The 16,005-nt window shown below is 45.9% G+C and overlaps 1 protein-coding gene across 2 annotated transcripts in view; it reads left to right on the top strand.

Moving 5' to 3' along the window:
* The first annotated feature begins 3,614 nt into the window (after window positions 1–3,614).
* MAML2 (mastermind like transcriptional coactivator 2) overlaps window positions 3,615–16,005 on the top strand; it is a 292,112-nt gene continuing 279,721 nt past the window's right edge. The window contains exons 1-2 of one of the 2 annotated variants that reach the window (XM_034758913.1): window positions 3,615–4,032; window positions 4,367–5,662. In XM_034758913.1, the coding sequence (XP_034614804.1) occupies window positions 5,234–5,662 (429 nt within the window). In that variant the 5' untranslated portion in view covers window positions 3,615–4,032; window positions 4,367–5,233. The remainder of the gene's footprint in view (window positions 4,033–4,366; window positions 5,663–16,005) is intronic. The other variant, XM_034758914.1, reaches the window with a different exon arrangement.

A 16,005-nucleotide genomic window follows, 5' to 3' on the forward strand; every position in this document is an offset into this window, starting at 1 on the left:
ATGCTCTGTAAAGTAATATTAATTTGCATATATTGAGAATATATATTTTAAATCCTATTAACCATCTGACTGTGCAGTGTGTGCAATGTGGGAGAGTTAACAGTAAGAGAAGCTTAACTTTTTCATTTCTTAAAATGTTTGCATTTAAATTTGTGACAAATTTTGCATTAATATTGTTTTTACATTTAATTTCCTTGTTATTTAAGAAAATAAAGTAGTGTCTGTACTTAATTGTTATGGCAGGAGTCACCAGATGGGGCTGTCACACACAGTCATCTTACAAGTAAACTCCTCACTTAACGTAGATCTATTCCTGAAAAATTCAACTTTAATGTTAAACTAATCCAATTTTCCCATAAGATTTAATGTAAATGCGGGGGATTAGGTTCCAAAGAAAGGTTTTTTGGGGCAGACAAAAGGCATTATATACTGTACAGTACTGTACTGTAGTTGGGAAGTGCCCCTGGCTTACCCCACACAGGCACAGCCCGCTGCAGGCAAGGGCACTAGGAAGCACCTTCACAGCAGCAGTGGCAGCTTTCCTGGAGAAGAACAGGCACCAACTTTGCCGGGGGATGCTCCAGGCCCGTCTCTTCCCGTCCCCGCTCCATTCCAGGCCCACCTCTTCCCACCCTCACTCCACCTCCTCTCCGGAGCACGCCACTCTGCATCCCCGTTCCTCTCCCTCCCAGCGCTTCGCGCTTAGGACTTTCTGGGCGGGAGTGTGAGGAGTGGAGATGCGGTGCTTCCCCGTTTTTTCTCTTCCCTCCCAGAAAGTCCTAAGCATCGGCAAACAGCTGTTTGGCGGTGGGGGAAGTGCTGGGAGGGAGGGGGAGCAAGCGGAGAAGAGGAACCCGTGCAATGCTCCCTTGTAAAGTCGCTGCTTTTCCACAAAATCTTACAAGCAGTGGACAGAGCAGGCAGTCAAGCGACGTTATAAGGGAGCATTGCACAACTTTAAATGAGCATGTTCCCCAATTGAGCAGCGACATAACTTCGAAACAATGTTAAGCAGGAGGCCGTTAAATGAGGAGTTACTGTATTTTCTTAATATGAGCACCTTTGAGTCTTTAAAGAAGTTCTGTGTTAGTTTTGTGATGCAAAATATTTTGGGAGGAGTTGCTGCAAGCAGAACAGCATGTGCTCTCTGCCTCAGTCTCTCTAACTGGAGTCAGTTCTTGGAGCAGAATAGCTTCTTGGGAACAGGGCATTAGTGTTTGTGCTGAAATTTGTGAAAGGGGGGATTGCGTAGGTGCTCTTTGTGACCACCTCGTTTCAAAGACTGGTGTATATAGTGTCGGTAAATTCCTAGATTTTTAAGGCCAGAATGGACAATGAGCATCTGGTGTGAGAAAGTAAATTTCTAGCACATCAGAAGGCAATTACATGTATTCCCATATTTAACTTAGCTAGTTTGTTTTTATTTGAATAAATAAAGGCCTTCAGCTCTAACCTTCTTTTAGTCATTGTGGATAAACAGTGTGGGTGCGTTAGATAAATACACGTAAATATGGTAAATATCTTGCAGACAGTAAACACGTTCTATAAATTTGAATTACTGATTACATCTTGTTGATTTTTTTAAAAAAATGAGAAATGTACATTTATAATTTGAGTCCAGAGGTCAGAACCAAAGAGCTTAAGAAAATATATGATGTAGCAAATGTTAGAATGATCATGTTTTCTTTTTACTTCTCTTAAATAGCATTGCAGACAACTGATAGGATACCACACCTTGTTCATTTCCATTAACCTGGATGGTTTATATATATTCAGTGTTACTCTGGGCAATACATGAATGTGATCTAAAATTGAAAATTTGATATTTGTGAAATAATATGTACACAAGACTAACTCTTAAGGACTCTGCTGGGTTTTTATTAGTTTTTTTATATCTCAAAAATGAGTTTTGAGATATAAAAGAGGTCTGTTTTGCAATGTATGCAAAATGTAAGCACATGAACCTGGTCCATAATAAGGGCATTGTAGTTGTCCATAAGAAAAAATGGACACAGGCTGAACATAGCACTCCTTGAACTTGTTAAGTTAAATGATCCCACAAAGGCTACAGAATATGTTCAAACAGTATATTTAGATGGGAAAAACTAAATGGAAGCCAAAAGGTTTACAAACTGCAGTCATTTTAATTAGAGACAAGAAGCATCACTGAAAAACTAATTGCTGAAATGGCTCAAAATTCAAGGCCCCAATTCAGTAAAGCACTTTAACAGATGGTTAACTTTCAGCATATTCTTCAGTCCCATTGCAGTCAGTGCAACTCTTAAGCAATTTAGGTTTTTCAAAATGTTCGCTTTAGGCATATGAATGCTATTTTCTTTTAAATATATCAAATAAATACCAATAAATTCTTCTACATTCATTCAGCCATTCAGGGCTAAACAAAAATCCCCTCTCCACCTTAGCCACACTTCCCTCTTCTTAACTCAGCTCCTTCAAATGCCTGGGATGCCAGACAGGGCTTGCAGCATGTCTTAAAATCAAAGAACTGGGTTCTATTAGATCAAAAAGAACAGGGCAGTGAGGTTTGGCCCTGCATGTTGACTGTGCTGTGGGACCAGTCCAGCAGTTCTCTCAGGCACAACAACCACTGAGAACCCACTATGAGTGGTTATTTGAATGTGCAGTTTCTTGGCTGATATTTGTGTCCAGGATCACAGTGAAATAAGCATGGCTGGATTTACTTGCATATGTATATATGTATGTTATATGCATGTATGTTTTAGATGATTTTTAGAATCCTTTTGCTTCATTATTTCTAAATTTAAGTAAAAAGGATTTTTGTGTGTGTGGAAAGTGATAAGCACCTGAAAATGAAGGCTCATAAATGAGAGTGCATTTTCACCTTTAATCAAGCATCTCTAGTGTGTCACTATGACACATCCACATTACTATTCCAGTCATACCAAATGAAAATGGGGGGCCCCATTGTGCTAGGTGCTGTACAATCACAATCATGAGAAGCAGTCCCTGCCCCAAAGATCCTATAGCCTAAATGGAGAAGGCAGACAAAAGAAGTATTATTGTGTTCATTTTACAGAGGGGGATTGAAACACAGAGATTAGAGCCCAGATCATTAAAGATATTTAGGCACTTGACTCCTATTTATTTGAATGGGAGTTAGGCATGTAAAGACCTGGGCCTACATGAGTTGCCCAAGCACACACAGGAAGTCTGTGTCAGAGCTGGGAACTGAACCCAAAGTTCCCGACTCCCAGCCTTGACCACAAAGACCCTTGGTCTGCTCAGATATGTACACACAGCATTGCACAAGAATGACTACTTTTGTTTTTCCACTTATACTGCAGAGAAATGCAGCTGCTAAGAGAGTTCATAGCTGTGATTTACCTGTGAAACTCCTAGTAATTGCACAAAGGGCTTGATGCTGGGGCAGGAGGGTAAGCAGGGTGCCCTAATATAATTAGTGGATGATTACGCAATACAAAGAGATATATATACAGAAGGAGGGAAATGCATTCCCTAGGAATAAGGGAAGTTATTGAACCTTCAGAGCCAGGGAAGAGGTAGCACATAAACCTGGAGATAGAAAGGGGGATTTCCTTGGCTTCCATCCATGCAACTAAATCACTGGGATCATAGTTCATAATTTGCTGCTCTCTTCATTCATCTCCTTTGCCGCTTGGAGGCTTCGTGTTTCTCTTTTGCCTCTTCTCTGTGGCTCTTACTTCTTCCTGCAGTGACACCGTCCTTCCACTAGGGCTTCCCAAGACGCTTTCTCCGCCGCCGCCGCTCTGCCTTATCCGAGCACAATGAAAGCCTGTGTGTCCCCGTAACCCCCGTGCAGTGAGCCCGTATCGGCAAAGCAGCTAACAACAGACAAGAAAGAGAAAGGGATATTACAAGGTACTTTTCACTTATCAAGTGGGGGAATCCAACAGAGTCATCGCCGATAATTGCACCGCAAACACCTAGCCCCACGGTTTGGGGGATGGAATATGCAAAAACACAAAGGAAAATCAGTGGACTACTCTGGGTGCGAAATGCTGGAAGTTTGTAAGTTTCACTATCGTTTGTAATTGCTCTGAAGAGCGATCGCTCTCTCTCTCTCTGTGTGTGTGTGTGTGTGTGTTTTCTCGTGCTTTTCTTGATATTGTAATTGGAACTGAAATATCGGGGGGAGTGAGAAGTGGAGTATAAGGGGAAATAGGCTAAAGGTGATATTTGCCTGCGTTCTTAGTTTGCTTTTATTGCTTGGGGGGTTCGGGGGTGGTATAAACACTTAATACGGATTTTACACAGTGGCTGGATTAATAGAAAGCAAAGCAGGGTCTGAACGTCCAGTTACTGACATTGTTACCAACTGGGGATCCATCTCTTTTATTTTTAGAGGAGCTCCAATATTAGCAGCAGACAGTTGGAGACAGTAATAAAACACGAAGACTGGAGAGCAAAGAGAGAGAGAGAGACGAGAAAACACAAAGACTTAACTCATCTGAACCTCCTCCTCCTCCCGCCCCTTTATCTGCACGTTTATTGAAGGCTTATAAAAAAAATCCTCTCGACCAAATTAAAACAAACCAAAATAAGGGAAAGTCTTTGAGTTCCTGCGCCCCATCACTGCAATTTCTTCCTCTGGAGAAATTTCCCCTTAAAGAATCTCTCCCTCCTCCCCAAAATTAAATAAATAAAGTCGCCAAGTTTCACTCATTTGGGAGGGAGAATCCCTCCGTCTAGGGGACTGTTTTTTTTTTTTAAGGCAGTGGGATGGTGGTTTGATTTGTTTTATTATTATTCCGCTTTAGAAAGGTCTCTCCCCCCCACCCCCGGGATTTTTGCTGTGTGCATCCATGAGCCCTTCACCCTCCCCCTTGTGCTAATTTGTTTTTATCTCCCTCCTTCAAATCTTCAAATGGTTATCTGCAGTCTTGGGACGCAAACCGCCCATCATCTTTAATTCTATGTTGGCAAATACCTAGCGATCGCGGGTCAATCCCATCCCGCCCCCACCCCAGCTCCGGCAAACTCCTCCGGAGAGGTCAAGCCCGATTGCTAAGGGGTGGGGGTGGGGGAGGCTGATCGAGATTTGGGGACTGCCTGGCCCGGGCTCGGGATCCCTTCTCCCCCCCAGCCAGCCAGACCATCCCTACCTCCCCGTCCCCATCCATGTGGCAGTGAGAACAGAGCTCAGCGTTGTCAGGGGCAGCATCGCAGGCGCTACCCAGCCGGAGCAGCGAGCAGCAGCGTGGCCGGCAGGATGGGGGACACGGCTCCCCCCCAGGCCCCGGATCTCGGGGCCGGTCTCCTGGGAGGGGGCTCGGTGGCCCCCCGGGTGCACAGCGCCATCGTGGAGCGGCTGCGAGCCCGCATCGCCGTCTGCCGCCAGCACCACCAGAGCTGCGAGGGACGCTACGAGCGGGGCCGGGCGGAGAGCTCGGACCGCGAGCGGGAGAGCACCCTGCAGCTGCTGAACCTGGTGCAGCACGGCCAGGGGGCCAGGAAGAGCGGCAAGCACAGCAAGGGGGCTAGCAGCGCCGGCCCGGCTCCCTCTGCCGCGCCGCCGGACTATCACCCGCAGCTGCTCAGCAACGGGGCTGCTGGGGGCAGAAGTGGGATCAACGGGGAGCAGCAGCAGCAGCCGGGCTCAGCGGCCGACGGGGGGCAGAGGAACTCGGCCCTCATTGCGGTAAGTCAGACCCTGGCTCCTTCCAGCTCACAGCGCCGCCTGCAGGTTGTGTGCCTCTCTGTGGGCACCTGGTGCCAGTGGGGCAGAGGCAGAGACACAGGTCCGGTCTGGTCGGTGTGGGGTGTGTGGGCATGGGGTGCCACAGATGCAGAGTGTGTGAGCATCAGGCGCCACTGGTGTCGGGAGTTTGGTGCTTGGAGCCACAAGTATGAGGCACTGGGTGCCACTGGTGTTGGATGTTGGGTACTAGGTACCACTGGTATGGGGCATTGGGTACTGGGTGTCTCTGATATAAGACATTGGGTGCCACCAGTATGGGACATACAGGGTGTCACCAATATGGGATGGGAGTACTGAGTGCCACTGGTGTGGGGCATGAGTACTGGGTGTTATCGATGTAGAATGCATGGATACTGAGGGCCATTGGCACAGGTTTGTGAGCATCAGGTGCTGTCAGCCCAGGGGGCATAGGCTCTGGTGCTACTACTGTGGACAGTGTGGATAAATGGGGCATGAGCACGGGATGCCACCAATGCAGGGTGCCTGGGCAGCAGATGCTACTAGTGCACTTGTGTGACATGTGGGAACCTGCTGTCTCCTGTGTTTCCTGGCATATATACAAAATGACATGTCTGTCAGTGGCGAAGGCAGGGAAAGCCTCCAGCACGCCCATCACAATTTGTTGTTTCCTGCAAAGGAACTTTATTTGCCACTACGATAATGTATGTTTCTGATGTCCCCAGCGTGCTATGCGTACTGTACATCTATCCCCCAGCCATTCATGATGGCCTTAAAAATACACCAGCCCAGACACAATGTTTATTCACCCACAATTTAGTTTTATGATTGGGGGTGGGGGAAAATCTGGCATTGGGTGAATGGGCAAATAGGATCTTCCAAAGCTGAGGTGGATGTAATATATATAAATCAATATCTGTAAAAAAAACAAGCCAGCAAAATCCCCCCCATACATACACGTCTCCATTTCAGTTCAATTGAATGAGGCTTTGTTGGCATGACAAGCTATACCAGTGTTTCTAAAATATAAAAATACAATGTAAAATATTACTGTCTAGATAGAGTTCTGTATATGTGGGTATAACTACATTTTAACCTGCTTCTGAAGCCACGCTTGGAAACAGGATTCCATACTAGATGGATCATCATTTTGTTCCAGTCTGGCAATTCTTATGTTTTTACACATGCTGGGACGCATAGGTTTTGATCCTGCTCTCACTGAAATTAGTGGCAAAACTCCCATTGACTTCACTGCTGCAGGATCGGTCCTGTAGACCTCAATCCTGCAAACACTTCCACAAGTTCTTAACTTTACACAAATAGTCTCTGACATGGGCAAAGTTAAGCAAGTCTTTGCAGGATCGTGGCCATATGCGGTATCTAGATTGAGTTATTAATCTTTTGGCTTTTTGAATTATTGTAATCAGTTTCTATGTATGCATTTGATCCAAATTAGTATGTGGCTTTTCCCTCCAAACTAGCATGACTTGTCATAATTCCACACACAGAAAATACCTCTGGTGTCATTATATGTCTGCTCTGTGATGTCTCTTTAACTTCCATCTCAAGCCAGCTCAAAGAAAAATGCATAATCAATAAATGGTTAAAACAACATTTAAAAGGTTCAAATGAATATTTACTGAGTTAGAAGTCAAAAGCAACATTAAAAATATTCCCAGTGGATTAAATGATCCCTGGTGTATTTTAACATATTGTCCAGGGCTTCAGACAGTCGCAAGAACGATTTTAATTCTGGGCAATAGTTTGTTGCTATTGCTTTTGCACCCAGTGACCCAGTCAATATTTATACAGTGTACAGATAGTGAAAAAATGTGTGTGTGTGTGTGTGTGTGTAGGTTTGCTTTAAATTCTGAAGATCAGCAAACACTTAAATATGATGAGTTCTTAACATTATATAATATTGTGTAGCTAAACAACTGCTTCTCAGACTTGGTGTTTAAAGTATGAACTTGACCCAGAAAGGGATTATTTGCTGTTATCACAGGGCACATTTTATGGAGCAAAGTTGCAAGAGTTTTACAGATAATGCCACTTTGTAAATGGCATGATGAACAGACATGTTGAGCTTTTTAAATTGGAAACTGTAGGCCTGAGTGTTTTAGATACAGAAGAGGGAAGTCTCACTACTTTTTTTATGAGGGGTCTGCCTTGCTCTTGGAGCACGTACTATGCTGCTTTTCCTCTCTACCACAACTCCAGAAAAACACACAAAGAATGACAGTAATGGCTGTTATTTGAATGACTGAAAATAGCTTCATATACACACACACACACGTGCGCGCCTTTTTAATACTTAATTTATTCTAAAATGGGACCGGCGTTGTTGTTTTTCTCATGTTACACTGGTATTCGCTACAATCTGTGGATCTAAATTTGGGGCCACATTATTCGGCATCATACTGAGGGTGATGATGTAAGCATGAATGTGATAACATTGTGTCCAAAGGGAGTTAGACACTCAGACCTGATCCGAGTGTTCAGATTAAATCTCTGTATTTCCCATCACAGTCAAGTAAGCCATTATCTTATTTTTTCAGTGAGTGTTAATTAAATGCTTTGCATTCATCTTTAAAATGATAAAAGGCTTTTGCTTAATCATATACTTTCCAAAAAGCTTCACTTTCTAATTTCAGTGAGCAGGCCGGTGTGGTTTTTAACTAGTGGTGATGATTATTATGAATTACTGGAGGCAGCTATTTGAAAGTGCTAAGGATACAAACAAAACAAGTCTCAAGAAAATACTTGGATTTTCTTCTTTTGAGTGAAGAAGGCTTTGCCCTTGTTTGTGGAACAGTGTTAAAGGTTGTCAGCATGCTTTCTGCTGTAAAATGCTGTACTTAGCTTTGATTTCTTATGCCCCCAGATCAGCTCAAAGTTAACTGCAGGATGGAACTAAATTTGGGTGCCCCTGAGAAGAGATTTGAAATGGTCACACTAGTTTCTGTATACCTGCATTTCGAGGGGTTTTTAGATCTTACTAATGCAGTGGATGACTTCCCTGATACGTTTGAATACCCAAACCAAATTGTGACTCTGAAGAAGTGCTAGCTCATGAAGCAGCATCGTTTTAGTGGTATCACTGCACATTACTAATTTTCCTACTTTGTGAGGGACACTATACACAGACATTCTTTTCCGTTCATTTGCTTCTTTGGGAGGACTAGTTAATTAAAGAACACAGAAAATCACCAGTTCTAAATCATTGTTATGCATAATAGAAGTGGGTGTTCTCCTTACCAATTGTCCCTTAGAACATTATCTGAGGTATTCAAAAACCTCTGACAGGATATGGGGTTGTAAAATTCAAATAGTCAAATATCACATACCAAATAGAGGAGAACCTCAGAGTTATGAACACTTCAGGAACAGAGGTTGTTTGTAACTCTGAAATGTTTGTAACTCTGAACAAAACATTATGGTTGTTCTTTCAAAAGTTTACAACTGAACATTGACTTAATACAGCTTTGAAGCTTTACTATGTAGAAAAAAAATGATGCTTTCCCTTTATTTTTGTAGTAGTTTACGTTTAACACAGTACTGTACAGTATTCGTTTTTTTGTTTTGATCTCTGCTGCTGCCTGGTTGTGTACTTCCGGTTCCAAATGAGGTATGTGGTTGACTGGTTAGTTCATAATTCTGGTGTTTGTAACTCTGGGGTTCTACTGTAGTGTACTGAATTACTCTATTCAATTCTTGAGCTCTCAAAAAACAGGACAAAATTCTGAGCCAGAGAATAAGGCCATGTATACACTAGCACTTAGATTGGCAAAACTTTTGTTACTCAGGGATGTGAAAAAAAATCCCCCCTGAGTGACATAAGTTTTGCCGGCATAAGCGCTTGTGAGTTCAGGGGGGGCTTTTGGGGGGAGTGGAGAAAGTTTTGGGCAGTCAGGGTACAGGTAGGGGGTAGGGTCCTGGGGGGCAGTTGGGGGGGGGTCTTAGGAAGGGGCAGTTAGGGGATAAGGAACAGGGAGGCTTAGGTAGGGGGGTTGGGTTCTGGAGGGCAGTTAGGAGCAGGGGTCCCAGGAGGGGGCAGTCAGGGGACAAGGAACGGGGGGAGGGTTGGGGGTTCTGGGGGGGCGGGAAGTGGGAGGGGCTAGGGCGGGGCTCCTCCCGTCCTCTTTTTTGCTTGCTGAAATATGGTAACCCTATCAGTGGGAGAGCTGTGCCGCTCTAAGCTTGTAGTGTAGACATGGCCTAAGGGGGCCCTTCATGGGTTCCAGCCATAGCATGGCTGGGGAGAACAAGCCCTGCTCCCCACTAGTCATTCAGAGTGCGCTCACTGCTTGAAAGGGAGAGGTCCTGGTAGGATTGCCAACTTCTTAATTGCACAAAACTGAACACCCTTGCCCTGCCCCCTGCCCTGCCTCTTCTGCATTCCTTCTCCAAGGCCCCGCCCCCCACTAACTCCATCCCCCCTCCCTCTGTCACTTGCTCTCCCTCACCCTCACTCACTTTCACTGGGCTGGGCAGGCAGAGGGCTCTGGTGTGGGAGGGAGTGCAGGCTCTGGCTGGGGGGGGTGGGCTCTGGGGTTGGTCCGGGGATAAGGGGTTTGGGGTGCAGGAGGGGCTGTGGGGTGCTCCAGGAGGGAGTTTGGGTGCGGGAAGGGCCTCAGGACTGGGACAGGGAGTTGGGGTGTGAGGGGGGTGTGGGCACTGGGAGGGAGTTGGGGTGCAGGAGGGGGTTCCGACCAGGGGCATGGAGATGGGGTGTGAGAGGGGGTTCGGGAAGCGGACACCGGCTGGGTGGCGCTTACCTCAGGCGGCTCCCAGAAGCATCTGGCATGTCCAGCTCCTAGGCGGAGGGGCCAGGGGGCTATGCATGTTGCTTGCTCCCCCACAGCTCCCATTGAACATGGTTCTCGGCTGGCACTCAGGGTGGGGGCAGCACACAGAGCCTCCCTGGCCGCCCCTGAGCCTAGGAACCAGACATGGCAGCCACTTCCAGAAGCGACGCGGAGTCAGGGCAGGCAGGAAGCCTGCCTTAGCCACAGACCGGACTTTTAATGGCCCGATCAGCGGTGCTGTCCAGAGCCACCAGGGTCCCTTTTCCCTTTTCAACCAGGCAAACCTAGGTCCTGGCCCTCTGACCCCTCTTCCTCACACATCAGAAAGTGATGGGTTATGCTAGTGAACTCTCTCCTCACCCTCTCCAAGGGCAGCAGAGCTACTGCTCTGGGGTGCATTCCCATGATCTCGCAAAGGAGCTCTAGCTAAGGTGTTATCTGCACAGAGGATTTTTTGCACTGATTCAACCCCCTAACGTGGACACACTGCACCCATATGAACTGTGAAGTTGCACTGGTGCAAATCACAGGGGTTTTGCAAGGGTGCACTTACCCTGGTGTAATTACCCTCATTGTAGACAAGGCCCTGAGCTGGGCATAACAACTTCTGGAGACTAAGGCTGCAGCATAGCCCTTCTGCTTGCATGAGCCAGGTTCGAGGTCTATAGTTTATCTGTTGAAGAACGCTGGATCATTACATTTGTTACTCCTGGGGGAATTCTATGCCAAAAAATTAAAAATTCTGTGCACAACGTTTGAAAATTCTGCAAAATTCTGCATATTTTATTTGTCAAAATAATACAATATAATCATGACAGTTTCAATTATTTTGGTAAATTATTTCAAAATACGTGTCAGCAAGTACATCTGTAACAATATGGACAACAGCAACAACAAAAGATTCAGGGAATGTTTTTTTGACAGATAGATTCCTAACTAGACATATTAATACAGAACGTTGAGTAATTAATTTAAACTACAATACAGGAACGTATTTCCTGCACTCCTCAGAAAAAGTTAAAAGGCTTCGGGGAGTCAGGCATAATGGAGGAGCTGAGGGAGAGGGAAGTAATTGCTGGGGAGGAGCCTGAGAGCGAACCTGGAGGATTGCTGGGTATGGGCGGGAGAAGTATGGAACAGTTTTTTTTTTGTGAGCGGGAGGGATAGTTAGGGAGCCTCCCCCATGCAGATCCTGGCTAACCCCCTAGCCTCTCCCATTCAGTCAGGCACATCTGCCCCTGTGTGTCCCTGCACCCCCCATCCCCATGTGGCCCTGCAGCCCCCTCCCCCATCCCCATGTGTTCCTAACCTCCTATCCCCTGTTCTCACGTGGCCCTGCAGCCCACCCCACCTCCCATTCAGCCCCGGCTCAATGCTGTCACCCCACTAGCTCCTGAGCCCACACCCCAGTCTGTCCCCCCCACTAGCTCTTCTGAACCCCAGTCTGTGACACCCCCTAAACAGCTCCGCGTGTCCCACTCTGTCCGTCCGGTGCCGCCTCACCTGGCCTCACTGCAAGGAATGCAGCCTCTCTGGCTGGCTGCCATCTCTTCTGGTGCCACAGCAGCCTCTGTGGGTGAAAGGTGTAACTGCAGCGTCTCTCCAGCAGAATCCGTGTTCTTCTGAGAAAAAAAATCAGCAGGGAACATGAATTCTGCACATGCACAGTGCCACAGAATTCCCCCAGGAGTAATTTGTTTTACAGATCCTGGTGCTTCATTAGAAGTTGTTACAAATCCTGGTGCTGTCCAAGTCAGTGGCAACACTCCCCTTGACTTCAGTGGGAGCAGGAGCTGGTCCTTGGTGAAGAAAGATGAATTGAGTCCATATGCTTTAGGTCAGGTTTTCATATATACAGCAAAGGTATGTCTACACTTCAGTGTAAGCTCTGGGTTCAAACTCAGGCTCGAGCCAAACCCCACTTCTGTCTACCCACAAATCACCCAGGGATTGGATCCAGGGTCCCAGGATCCCATGAGGGTGGAGGGTCCAAGCCTGAGTCAAGCTGGAACCCAGGGTTCAAGCCCAAGTACTTTCTACTGTAGATACAGTCCTACTGGAAAATGTGCTTTGGGAGTCCACCAAAAGTATCCCGCAGTCCCACAGACTTTGTTCTCTGGACAGTCAAATTTTCCCGCACTGCACCATGAACAAAGGGCCAGAGTGGCCACATTTTGGGAGGGTGCTAGGAAGTCTTGAATATGAGTGGTTGGACTCAGGCTGCATAATGCAGTGTAGATGCTGGAGCCCCAGGTTGGGACCCAGGGTTCAACCATTCCTAACCTGGGGTTACAAATGAGTATAGACCCTCAAGCCCTAGGTTAACAAACCTAGAGTCTGCTAACTCGAGTTCTATTCCTGGGCTTATGTTGCAGTGTAGACATATCCAAGCAGGCTCCAGTGAAAGATTGGATGTGGCCCTATACAGTCCTTCACATTATTGAAAAGCTATCGTGTTAGGGGTATTGGGTGGATGGCACACAGAAGTAAATATTTGACACCCCATGAAGTTTGAAATATTAATTGTTAGCTTGAAAGTATAAAACAGTTCAAACAATTAGTACAACTGTGTTGGGTTTTTGATTTGATACTAATCGGTTTCCAGTTAGCAGTTTAAAACAAATATTTTTTTCCCTACTAAAGCATTTTTGCCAGCAATATTTTCTGATGGGTGAATAAAGACCAGACTTGTTGGCTGAACCCCTGTGACTGTATCTGACTGAGTGACAAATTTCCTCTCTAGGAGAGTGTTAGGAGACCTTATTATGCAGTCTGTGTCCAGCCATCTTTTCCTAAAGAACTGACCTTTTTTGGTTACTCTTCCCAGCGCAAACTGTAATAGCCATACTGTTCTGGTTTTCATTACATATCTGTTACAGTTATGTGCTGGAGGCCATTTTCCAGTGGTCTGAACAGTAGATTTGTAATACCTAGAGACTCTGAAACTGCAGGTTCTAATCCTAGCAGGGCTGATACATCTCTTTGTTTTTTCAATGTAGATTGAGTACCTTGCACTGGGGCTTGTACGGATTTCCTCTCAGAGGTATTACTATTCTCTTCAGGTTCTTATACTACAACCATCACGATGGTATCTGAACTTCTTGCCACAAGTGTGCTAAGTGATGTGGCTGTCACTTGTGATGTATGAATCTTTCCTACGTTCACTCTTCCTCTCGTTGGGGGAAAACTGCCTGTGGATTTTTTTATTGTTATTTTCTTTACTTTGGAAAGCGACTGGGTGGAAATGGCCTCTTGCTCCACATGCCTTCTCCCTGTGTGTGCCCTGTCTGGTTTGCAGCTCAATAGAGCGGACATAGCTAACAGAGGGGGCTGGATACTAGCCCTTCTAGTTCACAAAGTTCCAATCAGTCACACCTGTGCAATGGGTTTGCACAGTGTCGCTGAGGGCTCAATTGGAAGGCAGTAGGATTGCACAGCTGAATTTGGCTTGTAGAACCTTTATTACAGGTGGTTATGCTGGAAATCACGGAGAGACAGTAAACACTGAGCCTTCACCATGCCAATGCCAGTTTGAAAGTCACATTTCAGGGTAGATTCACACTTGAAATACTGAGGTTTGGTCTGCTCATTAAAGACCTTCTGGCACTTTCTTTAAGAGTAGGTGCTTCACCCTAGTATCCTCGGCCCCAAGTTTTCCCCTCCATCACCCCTGTGCTACTCATTGTGAATGAGAGTTGATTGCCAGTCTCCGCCCCCAGAAGTGGTTGCATTTCACTGAAACCTGGTCTACACTAGAATTTTACACCAGTATGTCTCTGAGGGGTGTGAAAAATCCATCCCCCCCCGAGAGACATAAGAACGGCCAGACTGGGTCAGACCAAAGGTCCATCTAGCCCAGTATCCTGTCTTCTGACAGAGGCCAATGTCTGAAAGGAATGAACAGAACAGATAATCATCAAGTGATCATCCCCTGTTGCCCATTCCCAGCTTCTGGCAATCAGAGGCTAGGGACACCATCCCTGCCCATCCTGGCTAATAGCCATAGACGTAGCTAGACCAACCCAATCTCTGGTGTAGACAACACTAGGCTGACAGAAGAATTCTTCCACTGACATAGCTACCATCTCATGGGTAGGTGGATTAACGACACCAATGGGAGAATGGCTCCTGTTGGCATAGGTAGTGTCCACACTGAAGTGCTACAGCTGCGCCACGGTAGCACTTTAAACGTTGACAAGCCCTGATTCTGGATGTTTTAAAGCTTGTTAGGCGGTAGTGTGCTGCAGCTGTGTGCTGATAAGGGAAGTTTATGTATCTGAATCAGATAGAAATGCATCGGCTTGGATCACTTTGTGGGTAGAAAGGCTTTGAGTCACTGTTGAGAGCCCTTTGGCCTGCAGGGAACCATTGTTTAGATTGGATCTGGGCCCCTTTTGTCTTAATCTACTTTGGCTGTACAACCATTCTCTGAACAAAAATCTGGGGGAACCCTTGGGAGCCATATAAAGTGTATTTTTAATTAAACGTTGAGTAAGTTACACTTGTTAAGTGTCTGCTAGTTGAGAAGCTTGGCTAGGCTTGTTCAGGTCTAGCTTCCCAGCCAAAGCACCTGCTTCCTTTGAAGCCTTTACACCATTGGGTAACTTTCATGGAATTCCCCTCCATTCTTCAGTAGTTTAACTTGCAGTTTTTACCTGCAGGGCTTCTGTAGCTATCAAGCAGCAAAACTTGTCCTGACAAATCATCCAAGCCAAAAGAATTGGTTAGTTAGCCTCCATTGGCCCTTATGCTGTATTTCACAGCATGGTTTACACATGTGCTGTTACTCATCTTCAGATCCCTGGTGTGTGCTACCCAAGCAGAGGAGAGTGGTAATGCTTCTATTTCCTCTGTGCTGAGAAGTGTGACTCCAGCGAAAACGTAAGTCTCTCTGTGGGGAAGTCTGAACTGTTGAAAGGGTGACTGTGCTCCTGTGAGTCACATGAGCTGCTTCTCCAAAACCTTGACTTAACTTGGTATTATAATTTTTTTAACAACCTTAAGATTTCCCTCCAGCCCCGAAGGAAAGTTGCCTGCCTAAGTGCAAAAGAAGGTGCACATAGTCTGAAGTTGTAGTAGAGTTTACAAATGATCAGGACTTGAAGAATTTGCTAGACACCAACTAGCCAAAAGACTAAACTAACTAGCCAAAGTCATAGATGGAAGTGGGATCCCCACTAGTTAAGTGCAATAGAATTATAGGATGGTTAAATAAGCCTCTGTTCAATAGTGTAGGTTTTTAACAATAATTCAGTAGAGCACATTAAATTTACACAGAACCCATGAATCTCTATCCATCCCACAGCCTTGTGGCCTCTGTCAAGAGGAGAAGGGAATGAGGTCTTGGATCTTCTGCCCCTCCCTTGTCGCCAAATCTTGGGTCCCACTCCCCAGTGGGTGCCCCTCATAGCTTTGCCAACAGCAGCAGGATGGAGCTGATGTGATTCTCGACAGCACATTGCTTTCCAAAGAGTTCAGATTAGGAGCAGTGAAATGACAGGGCTCTTACCCGTTTTG

Source organism: Trachemys scripta, chromosome 1 (assembly GCF_013100865.1).
Source record: "Trachemys scripta elegans isolate TJP31775 chromosome 1, CAS_Tse_1.0, whole genome shotgun sequence".
NCBI classification, from domain to species: Eukaryota; Metazoa; Chordata; order Testudines; family Emydidae; genus Trachemys; species Trachemys scripta.